At 42.8% G+C, this 12,088-nt stretch overlaps 1 protein-coding gene and 1 long non-coding RNA gene across 13 annotated transcripts in view; one reads left to right on the plus strand and one right to left on the minus strand.

Annotated features, from left to right (window-relative positions):
- The window catches only part of LOC137542039 (uncharacterized), a 713,380-nt gene that overhangs the window by 42,585 nt on the left and 658,707 nt on the right, over positions 1-12,088 (plus strand). The window lies entirely within an intron of this gene.
- Positions 1-12,088, minus strand: part of LOC137542037 (CMP-N-acetylneuraminate-beta-galactosamide-alpha-2,3-sialyltransferase 2-like) — a 126,296-nt gene that overhangs the window by 35,624 nt on the left and 78,584 nt on the right. For 3 of the 5 annotated variants that reach the window (XM_068263641.1, XM_068263643.1, XM_068263640.1), the window contains one exon: positions 4,457-5,282. In XM_068263641.1, coding sequence (XP_068119742.1) covers positions 4,457-4,750 — 294 coding nt within the window. In that variant the 5' untranslated portion in view covers positions 4,751-5,282. Of the gene's footprint in view, positions 1-4,456; positions 5,283-10,969; positions 11,378-11,500; positions 11,917-12,088 lie in introns of those variants that run through there. The other 2 variants (XM_068263642.1, XM_068263644.1) reach the window with 2 other exon arrangements.

Here is a 12,088-nt window from a genome sequence, read left to right on the forward strand (position 1 = left end):
TGGCATACAATGAAAGCCTAGTTTGTCTTGAAAAAAATATATGTATATTTTATTTCTGTGTTATAAGTAGGGATAAAGTTATTTCTGATTAAATAAGGACATAGCTAACCTGTCAAAACTGCTCTGGTCCATAAGTGGGAAACAAGGTCTGGATGCGAAGTGGTTAAAGAGAGCCAGAGGTGGGCTCATGAAATGAAAAACAAAACAAAAACTAGGCTACCTGATCCGGGTGGCTGAGTGGATCAGGTGGCTTCCAAAACCGCTGCTCCCCGCCGCTCCTGTGGGCTGCATTGGCCCACTTTCGTGACCTCTGGATTACGACACTGGAATGAGAGATTCACTCTCTCATTCACAGCGTGCAGGGAGGCGGGGGCAGAGGACACGACCAGGGAGAGAGTGCTGCCCAATGGCAGCTACGAAAACCCTGCAGGAATGCCCATAGCGGGTGTTTTGAACATGGAATCCCTCTCCCACATGTTTACCTTTGAGCTTGCAACAAATATTGTCGCTAATCTCGGGGGGCTATAGTGTGGCTGGGGGGAGGGGGGCAGAGAGCAGTGGTGTGGGGACACAGAGGCATGTCATGAAGCAGAGAACATGCCTCGGTGTCCTCGCTGCCCCCCCCCCAAAAAAACATCTTGGGTTCTCTTTAAGGTTAGGCACCACCCTGGGGGGATGTTAGGGTTAGGCATTGGTATAGGGAGGCTTTTGTGTAAGAGTAGGGTTAAGTTTAGCCATGGTAAAATACCTGTTAACATTACCAATATTTTACTATCAGAATCCAGCAGTAGGATTTTGCTAATTGTAGAGACATTCTAATAGCGGCAATCCCCTGAGCCCTATTTTCCACGTGCCTTTATTTCTGTTTACTCACGTTTATTAAAAAGTCACTGAGAAGGTAAACTGTTTGCCAACATTGCCTCAGACAAATGGTACAAATGTATAAAATACATGTAAATCAAACACAGCATACCATAGTACAACAGGTAAATATAACCACTACAGACTTATATCACTGCAAGTTATAATACGTACATCAGTAAATTGAAATGAACTCATCAGCACAAAACAGCAGAGAAAGGAAGTTGGCAATAATGGAGGCACCGCCCAAGGAACCAACAACTTTGGCCCTGGGCTTCCATTCCAGCTAAGTAACTGATGAATAATACCCTTTACTAATACTGAGATGAAAGATTCCAATTTGGCACCTTTATTTCTTGCACCGTACATTACAACAGTGATAATCAGATAGATGTTAAAGCAAACCTTAAGTCACCTAAAAAAAATGAGATGAACTCACCTGGGGCTTCCCTCAGCCCCCAGCAGACGATCGGTGCCCTCGCAGCTCCGCTCCGATGTCCCAGGACCCGCCGGCGACGACTTCCGGTTTCGCCGTCACCGGCCGACAGGCATGGGAACGCGAGTGATTGTTCGCGTTCCCAGCCTGTATATCGCCCCCTATGCTGCTATTGCGGCCTCCTGGTTCGCTTTAATAAGTTCCTGCTTGCATATAAAATTGATGCAGACTTTATGCAGTTTGAAAATGACCCAAATAAAATTTATCTGAACGTGCATTTAATTGGCCTATTTCCAAGCTGCATACAAATTGCAGCCTAAAAACCCTCATGCAGCTACCGCACTGTATCACCCTCCACTTCACCTGCTCAAGCCACGACTCCTTTTAAAGGCGTCTTCCCCACACTCACGTGTTTAGCCATGTCTTACAATCCGCAGGGATATCAGATGATCATATACTGAACAGTCTGACTGTCCCCATCTATGCATTGCTATTCACCGTGGAATGCATGGTTGCCGATGAATTCCTGAATTGCATTACAATTCCCATAAATTATAATGAATGGATATCAGAGCCAAATTGTCAAAAACCACATAGCAATACAAGTGCCATGTGTGATTTGCTTACTTGGGGAAGGGGCCTTACTGACCTCTATCCTTAATCTCCCTTTCTGACTGCTAACCTTAACCTCCCCATCTTCCTAACCAAAATCTCCTTCCTGACCCCTAACCTTAAAGGGAACCAGAGATGAACGTTTCACACAAAATAAACATATCAGTCGATAGCTTGTAAAGAATAAATGCTCTACCTGATAATTTCGCCGCTCTGGTGTGCCCTTTTTAGTGTTTTTTATCCATTATTGCTCCAGGAAAAATCAAATATGGCCGCCGGCTCATATCCCTTCTGCTTCCGGGTTATAAGTTGATCTAGATGTGCTGTCTAGGCTATATGGGACTAGGCTGCTATTTAGGCTATATGAGAAAGGCTGCTGCAGCCTTTCATCTGTGTGCTTTCATTTTGGTATGATGTGCAGCTGCCTGTAGGAAGTGTCTCTCATAGGAATGAAACTGCAGTCATCATCAGTATCTATGCAGACAGAGTGCACACAGAGCACACAGATCATATTGCAGCCACACTTGTCTGTTTCAGAGATTCTCTCTCAGCAGCAGCAGCCCCTCCCATGTTACCACAGCTCTCAGTATGCAAAGCAGGAAATCTGAGCCAGGAGGTGGCAGGCTTGGGCTTAAAAAGACTCCACAGAAGAGTGACTTAGCTATAATGATTCCAGGTCAAACCTAGACTGAGCCAGTCGGGGATTCTTATCACAGCTGATAATAGACTAATTAAGCAGATAAGAATGAAACTAAAAGCAGGGTAGGTGTTTACTGCCATGTTCCCACTGATAAATGTAATAAAATACATGAGGGTGCTTCGTCTCTGGTTCTCTTTAACCTCCACTTCCTGAACCCTAGTCTTACCCCCCCCCCCCCCCTTGACCAAAATCTCCTTCCTGACCTTAACCTCCACTTCCTTAACCCTAGTCTTACACCCCCCCCCCCCTCCTGACCAAAATCTCCTCCCTGACCTTAACCTCCACTTCAGACAGGAACTGCAACTTACATACCTGATGTTTAACTATTTCAGGCAGAGAAAGAAAAAAAGGAACACAGCATAGATATTTGTGTGCTAGGCACTGTACATACACATGTCTATCTCATCATGTCACATGGGGTATCCTTTAAGACTAGGGTCTTACCCCCCCCCCCCCACCCCTCCTGACCAAAATCTCCTTCCTGACCTTAACCTCCACTTCCTGAACCCTAGTCAAACCCCCCCCCCCTCCTGACCAAAATCTCCTTCCTGACCTAAACCTCCACTTCCTTAACCCTAGTCTACCCCCCCCCCCCCCCCTCCTGACCAAAATCTCCCTCCTGACCTTAACCTCTGCTTCCTTAACCCTAGTGTTACCCCCCCCCCCCCCTCCTGACCAAAATATCATTCCTGACCTTAACCTCCACTTCCTTAACCCTAGTCTTAACCCACCTCCTTCTTCACCAAAGACTACTTGACCTCTAACCGTAACCTCTCTTTCTGACTTCTACCCTTAACCTCCCTTCTTCCTGACCAAAATCTCCTTCCTGACCCCTAACTTTAACTTCTACTTCCTGAACCCTAGTCTTAAAGGATACCCCATGTGACATGATGAGATAGACATGTGTATGTACAGTGCCTAGCACACAAATATCTATGCTGTGTTCCTTTTTTTCTTTCTCTGCCTGAAATAGTTAAACACCAGGTATGTAAGTTGCAGTTCCTGTCTGAGTCCGGACGAGTCAAACTACAGTGTGGCCCTCACTGATAAGAAATTCCAGCTATAAAAATACTTTCCTAACAGAAAATGGCTTCTGAGAGCAGGAAAGAGATAAAAAGGGTCAATGGTTCATAGATTTTAGCTCTGGCAAACTTTAATGAATGTGTCGTTGAGCAACAACAATAAAACAGTAAAAACTTAAAAAGTAGATTTAAATATAAATTAAAACTGTGGAATATCTTAAAAAGTCATTTTTAGGAGAAGGAAGATAGATACAATTGTTATTTCATTTGTTTATTTTCACCTCGGTTTTCCTTTAACACCCCTCTTTCATGACCAAAGCCTCCTCCCTGACCCCTAACCTTAACCTCTTTTTCCTGACTCCTAACCTAAACCTCCCCTTCCTGATGAGATCTAAACTTGACCACCCCTTCCTGACCAAAACATCCTCCCTGACTTTTAATCTATCCCCCCCCCCCCCCTCTGACCCTGCTTGCATGCAAATTTAAAGCAGGTTGTATGCAGTTTGAAATTACCGCAAACAAAATTCAGGGGAAGTGCATTTGATTGGCACAGTTCCAAGCAGCATACAAATTGCAACCGAATTTGCAAGTCCACACATGCAGCTGCCACACTGGAACACCATTCATGTCACTAGCTTAAACCTGCCATGCCTTCCCTTCAACTGGTGATGAAGGGAGGCATCGAGTTGTGTACGCGTTATGCCCCTCCCCCTTCACACCTGCTCTTGAAGTATTTCAGGCTTTTGCAACAGTAGCACAGCTTCATTCGTTTGGGAGAAAGGTCAACAAAATAAGACAGTGTTAACATATCTTTCATCTACTTACCAGCCACCACTTTAGAACGTGATTGGGGAAAACTTGATCTTTACTTGTAAGAAGAGGTTGTACAGATTGGTTGAATCGTTTCTCAAACCATGGCGTCCTTATCTTACTTGGCTTACAAAGTCCACATGTGCAAACGTGACTATTAAACTCCTCTGTAATCTCCAATGGACTGGTGTAGTCTGGGCAGAAGTAAGTGAAATAGATCAAGAAGGCCACGATGCATAGCAGTGGTGGAATCCATACTGTCCTCCTGTGGTGGTGTAATCGGCAGTGGCAGGGTATAAAATGCATCATACAGCAGCCTCAGTTTCTCAGGTCAGGAAGGCAAGACCAGTTCTGTGCTATAACCTCAAATACATTTCAGTATTTTGGCTTATAAGTGATGTCCATTCTTTCGTAGTATGCATGAATACTGCCAAAGATGAGGCCTAGGATTCTCAAAACAGATGAGATCCTGTGCTATAAGATTAGGCCCAACATGTTTTAAAGCAGTTACTTCATTAAGTTGAGGGGAATAAGCACAAGGACGTGCTAAACACTCGTTTAATGTCTTAAAGGGAGGTCACTAGATAATACCAGATATTCAGCACACATAATTGCCAGTGCGTCTGAAAGCCAAGTGCATACTTGGAAATTTGTATGCTGTAATTATGTCAGAAGGGAACAATAAGCTTGCGTTTCTTTCATGTCCTTCTTGAAGCAACCCTTGATTATAGTTTGCTTTCCTCTCGCGGCTCCAACATGACTTCAGAATTCCAAAAATGTGTGCATTAAGGGTTTAGGATCTTCATATTGAATTTCAAAGGTTTTTGTTTCCTTTGGAGGCCTGAAAGGTACAGAAACATGATTTAGAACAAGGCCCTCGTGCACAGCTTGCAGAAGTTCCAATTCTGGACTTAGGCCTCTTTCACAGTGGGAGGTTGCGTTTGATGCGACGTTAAAGTCGCACAACGTGCCCCTAACGCAGGGCATGTAGGTTATGAAATTGGACGTTATTTTGCACTGCGTTATGTGTCTCTTGGTGCACCGTTTTCTTTGCATACTGATGGAACGAAAACGGCGCATGTGTTACATTAAAAAAATAAAAACATTACTGAGCATGTGCAACACACATAACACAGCAAATGCATTGCTAAACGCACAGCATGCAGCACTTTCTAAATATTGCTACACGTTACACACAACGCAACGTGTGCACTGTGAATGTCGCACAGACTTTGTATTGCTGTGCGTTAGTCTGCGTTATACATTTTTATAACGTACGACTTTAACGTCCCACTGTGAAAGAGGCCTTAAAGCACACCCAAACTGAAGCAATGTTCCCTGAGGTAAGCATAGCGTTAAGTGCTGGATCCACATACCTCCATAAGTTATATGGTCTCTCTAATCACTACTCGAAAATTTTGACTTTTGGCTAAAGTCAGGGTTTCAGACAAGAAGAGGCAGTCTTGCTGCGATGTTCCCTCCTATCACCCTTCCATTCTCTTCTCTTCCCTGCGCCTCAAGGGGAGTGAATGAGGCAGAGAAGGGGAGGGGATGGGAGGGTGATAGAAGAAAATATTGCAGCAAGCCTGCCTCTTCCTGTCTCAAAATTGAACTTTGACCAAAAGTCAAATTTTTCAATAAGTTATTACAGGAACCGGGGAAGTGAGGAGAGAAACTGAGAACGCACAGTGATATGTGAATCCTGCATGAACATACCTCTGAGCTTACCTTCGGTAGCTTCAACTCGGGTCAGGTATCCTTTAATGGCACTCTTATGAAGATAACTTATAAAGTGAGCCTAATCCAGTTAGCTTCTCGAAAAGACCAATGGAAAACCTAATTGATCCGTGGAACCTGGCTTGGATTTATTTACTATGTACGTTTGACTCATGCTAGGTACACACCATACAATTTTCTAGATTTACCTGCCAGATCGATTATTTCCAACATGTCCAATCTGAATTTTGATCCATTTTTCGATCTTTTTTTAATAATTTTTTGATTTTTTTGGGGTCAATTTTCATAGAACTGAACAAATATCGATTAAAAAACAATCAGAAAAATGATTAAAAATCGTTAGAAATTCAGATCGGACATGTTGGAAATAATTGATCTGGCAGGTAAATCTGCCAGAAAAATGTATGGTGAGTACCTAGCATTAGACAGCTTAACGATGTTAAATTCAGCCTAATGTAGGCAAAAGCCAACAATTCGTTTTGTGCTCTACTCCAATCATAATACTACTTCACTTAAAGCGGAACTGAAGAAAGTATTTTTGCTACAATTTCAGAATATGGGTATGTACCTTTAAGGCTCACATACCTCTGCGCATTCTATGTAGCTGTTTCCTTGCTCTCCCGGTCCCGAATTTCTGCTGGTAAAATCATCGACTTATAAGTCGATGCTGAAATCAGGCAGAAGAGCCTGTGTTCCTCTCCCTGCGTGACCTATTTTCCTTCCCTCAGGCCAGGTCTCCGCCCTTTCTCCACCCCACCTCGGCCACTCCAGGCTCATTCTCTCAGCGCAGCGTGAACGCTGCTTTATTTCACAAGAACGAGCAGTAAATGGGGGTTTATGAATTATAATATATTTTTTTACTTGCCCAATGCACTATTTATTCACAGACAACCTCTGCTGCCGGAGCTTTCAGAGGAAAGAGCAGGATTCAGAGTGCACGAGAGGACAAGTTGAGCATGTGCAGTGCTGGAGTCCTCTCGTGCACACTATCAGCCACAAGTGAACATGTACTAATGATGCGCGATGACACGGAAGTGATCAGGCACTGCGACCATCTTGCCTGAACCCCGGAAAATAAGAAAAAATTAAAAATGCAGCGAAAGCGGCGGCGGGGAGCGGCGCTAATTAAACGGACGTGTTCAGCTTAAAAAATAGAAGCTGCTGGTATGTTTATTTTTATTATTGAAATCAATATTTAAGTTCCGCTTTAAACTACTATTTCCTCCTCCAAATGCTAATTAACAGACCCCGCATCCTGAAATCCAAGTCCTGGCAATCTATCCTATAATATAACTTCACCTACTGTATATTCCTGCGTATAAGACTACTTTTTAACCCTTGAAAATCTTCTGAAAAGTTGGGGGTCGTCTTATACGCCGGATGTCATTGATGCCAGGTGATACGCCCTATCCTGTTACCGTCTCTCAGATCTCCCTGCTGAGGGAGCGCAATCTATTCTTCCATACCCCTCTGATAAACAGGTAGACAAGGAGAGCTGACCAGTCTACTTAAGGAGAGTTGACCAATGCAACAAGTCAATTGACTATATACTGTTATATACTGGGTAACACATACAGTACAGCACCAGTATCTGTTCATACACAGCACCAGTACATGATTTTTTTATTTTAATTTGGTGTGCGTTGGAAGAGGGGTAGTCTTATACGACAAGTATATCTCAAACTCTATATTTTATCTGCAAAAGTTGGGGGGTCGTCTTATACGCCGGAATATACAGTATGTGTAAAAAGTTAATGCAGCTTCCTTGTGAGCACCCCAATGTAAACCCGTCATTGAGTTACAGGTTGCCGAGCAAGCTCATGGTGATCCAGAACTCCTAAGAGTGTGTAAGGGGCTGAAAGGGACCAAAAAAAACCCTTTACTAAAAATGCTATGTAAAACAGAATTTTGCCTTCTTAGAAGAGAAGGTATTTGCGTTTATTCAGATTGGAGTGAGCATTGGAGGTGCCCCCCCAGTGTATAGCTGCTGAATAGGCAAATCATCCTCTTGTTGTTCCTGATGGTTAAACACACCTCCAGATCCGCTGGAATGCAATGATGTGTTGGCTTGGTAATTGTACAGAGCTATACTAATCCAACATGTGTACAGACTATTTTGGACTGGATGATCCTCATCAGTGTATGTTGGATTAATATGGCTCTGTACAATTAATTAGCAAGCTGCCACATAATTGTATTCCAGCGTTTCCAGCGTTACATAAACATATTACAAGTACATGGCTGGCTGAGTCCTGTTGTTCAATCTCCAGTTTCTCCAGTTGAGATGACAGCGCAAGTTAATTGGACAGATTGCTACCCAAACTTCTCCACCATAATAAATAATAAACACCCTGCATAGCTGACTATCTGACTCCACCCACCTCTTCCCTGTGCTGCTGTGGAAATTAACTATTTTTGGCCAGCAATACAGCTCAACAGAGTCTTATCTCCAGCTCCCTGCTCTGTGGATAAAAAAAAATATCTATTCCAAAACTGTGTTTATCAAAGCGTTAAATAAAAGAGCAAACAGAACAGGGTGATGAATGGTGAACATGGCTTCTACAAATACACTGGGAGGGTGTAAATGCTTTATGACACAAATCAAAGAGGAAATGGTCCCAGAAGACTGTGAAATTGCTAAACTGTAGCTGCAGTGCAGGCCACAAAGCAGAGGTAGGAAAAGGGCGGAATAATGTGCTGGGAAAGAAACTCCCACATGCCTAGCAGCAAGAATCTACAAGACCTAGCCAGCCAGGTACTTTCAGTATGCATATTGCACGTGATACAGATATACACTTCACAAAATGTTGTGCATTTCAAATAAATGCAAGCTATTACTGTATATGCATTGAATAGATTGCGAGGCTGAGGCCTTAACATCTACATTACGTGTGTTGAATCGATTTAGTTGGCAGGAGTGTCTTTCTTTTTATTCCTAGCTTTCTTTGAACTGACAAAGTACTTTGTAGCAGCAACACAACTACTTCTAGAGCATAAAAGATTACCTGCCCATTTCAAGCTATTTTTTCTTTAGATACATTGTGACCTAGATAGCAGAGAAACTTCACAGGCATAGCTTCAGCGCCACTTTTTACTGTGATTTTGGCGGTAAGATTGTTCTATCCATAATACATGAATATTTGAGAGTACAGATAGTGCCTCTGGCTGAAGTGTCACAATGCACAGTGTGATCTGACATAGACAAAGCTATCGAATTTTCTTGCATGCTATCACAGTGCTGTTTTTTTCTGTGTACTTGTCACCACCAGATTTGTTTACATTGATATTATCTGTATTACTTCCCTGTACTTGATCCACTGAATCTTGTAAAACCACAAGATGGTATGGTGATGTGTAAATTGTTAATTAAGTTATTTTATTTATTTTGCTTTTGTAGCTATCCCTAGCGGTATGGACAGATCTATCCATCCATAAAAACAAGCTGTGAACAGTATAAACGTGCATACACATCAATGCTCTCCTGCACTGTATACTAGACCCTTGCTTCACACATTTTGGCAAGTTACAGGAAAAAAAAAAAAGTTTTAAAAATAAATTTGATCACTTTTTGCACAGAAATCCTGGGAAAATTCAATGCCAGGGAGGTTAAAGTTTAACTGTCGGGAATAAAATCAATTCTTTATTTTTATCTGGTAAACAAGTAATAGGGATGCTAACCAGTCCAGGCAATCCAAAAGTTAAAATCACTATTACTTTTCTTGTTGATAAATGATCATTCCCCAGTTTACCTGACTCTTATTTGGTACACACAAAATTTGTTACGCAAAAAGGATGTTGCAGGGCATGCTGGGTTGTCCTTTTTTGCTTCTGTACTTCCCCTCAGACTTAACTAATGCAGGTTGATTGGCTGAAGCCTCTTTCCCTCCTATTTTCCCCTCCCACATCTCTGTTCTAGAATGATGGAGCGGAGACTGTTAGACAGCAAAACCACCATCTATTTACATAGTACATCAGTGCGTTCGGCGGCAGCGCTGTACTAGGGAGAACCCTGTCACTTGGCTGTTCTCTAGAGAGGCTCAAGAGCGATCGGCTGTCATAGGTTGATGCCCATGACAGCCGATCAATGTTATTGGCTAGCGGGGGGAGGGAGGGAAAAATGAGGGCAGAAAAGGGGGGGGGTTCATATGTGCGCTAAGTTGTAAGGCCCTGCAGCAAGCTCTTAAAGCTGCAGAGCCCTAAATTGTAAAAAATAGCCTGGTCACTAGGGGGATGTAAGCCTATGGCCCCGAAGTGGTTAAAATTTAAAGGTCATTTTGAAGTCGATTAAATTACAAAAGTCTATGGAGTGCTGATATGTTTAATTAAAGCGGATCCGAGATGAAAAACTAACTATAACAAGTAACTTGTCTATATATCTTATCTAAAGTTTAGATAGTTTACACAGCAAATCTAGCTGCAAACAGCTTTAATAGAAAATTATTATTTCTTCCTGTGATACAATGACAGCAGCCATGTTGTTTGTAAACATTACACAGAGGCAGGCTTATCTGTATCTTGATCACTAAGCCTGTGAAAAAAACCTAACCCCCCCCCCCCCTTTTCCCCTCTGCCTCTGAAATCTCTGGCTAGTAACACCTCCTCCTCCTCCTGCCCAGACTGAGCTCCCATGAGCCCTTGCTACTGCCAAGGCTCTCTGAAAACCTGTGGGCGTGGTTTATTTAGTTTATAGGGAATTAGAGTATTAAAACAAAAACAAAAAAGTATTTGGCTTGAGTAATGCCCTATAAACCATAGGAAAGGAACACAATTATGCAATGATTAAAAGTTCACCTTGTATCCACTTTAAAGTGCAGTTTTTCTGGAAGTCTGGTCCATTTTGTACAGTATGCAGAGGCATAACCATAGGGGGAGCAGTACCTATCCTCTTACCCTCCCTCCAGTACAGCAAGTGTTGTTGTTATCCCATTAGTTATGGGTGGAGGAAGCCATGATGCTACACTGTTGTGGGAATGTCCACTCTTGTTATATGACCACTGGCTAATTGGCCCCTGGTGGCCACCACTGGGAGGGGGGGAAACAATGTGAATGTTGACAGTTTTTCTGGGAGGCAAGCCCCCATGTTTTGCAGTTAGGCCTCTGTCAGCATGCATGTATACACTTCTGGCAACCTTTTGGAGTGTACGATTATAAAGTCACTGCAGTCACAAAATGTGGGAGGAAAGAGCTGACTAACGCAATTATGCTTTTGGCATCCTGTGATTACACAACTGCTATTAATGGCAACACACATTGTACCGAACACTAACAGTAACAATCCAGCAGTTGGGATTTACAGGCGAACTCCTCCGCACCATACATTACCTGCTGATGGCCTGTGCTGATGGTCTGATCGCTTTTTAGACGTGAAAGGTCCACTTTTATCCTTGACAGAGCGTCTCTGCGTTCCCCGCTCCTTCCTGTTACTGTACCAGCAGTTGCTGTCATATCGAGTGAAGACTGTATACTTCCTGGCACAAGGCTTTTTAGAAGACTTGGAAAAAAAAATATCTCTGCTGACTTCGTAGGAGAGTAAATGGAGTAGCTGGCAGAGAAAATAAGTGACGGCGGTCTCCAGGGTTTAAATGAATTGCATAATAGCTGAAAATCTTTAAAACACTAATGTATCCAAGGCTGCGGATTCCTTCTGATCAAAGCCTGCCTCAGCTATACTGAGATAGACTTGCCACCATTCATTATGCGTTGGAGATTATCCTGTGCGCTACAGCACTGCTTGCAAGCTGCATTACAGAGAGAAAAATTACATATAGCAAGTCTGCGCCTGCTGGATACAGCAAAGGTTATTCTTATTATTACCATTTACTTCTCATAATCGACAACACATTACACAGCAGGTTCCAATAAATTAGCAAGAGGTGTAGAAACACGACAGAGAAAACTATAAATATGACA

This window comes from Hyperolius riggenbachi, chromosome 12 (genome assembly GCF_040937935.1).
Source record: "Hyperolius riggenbachi isolate aHypRig1 chromosome 12, aHypRig1.pri, whole genome shotgun sequence".
In the NCBI taxonomy this organism is placed as follows: domain Eukaryota; kingdom Metazoa; phylum Chordata; class Amphibia; order Anura; family Hyperoliidae; genus Hyperolius; species Hyperolius riggenbachi.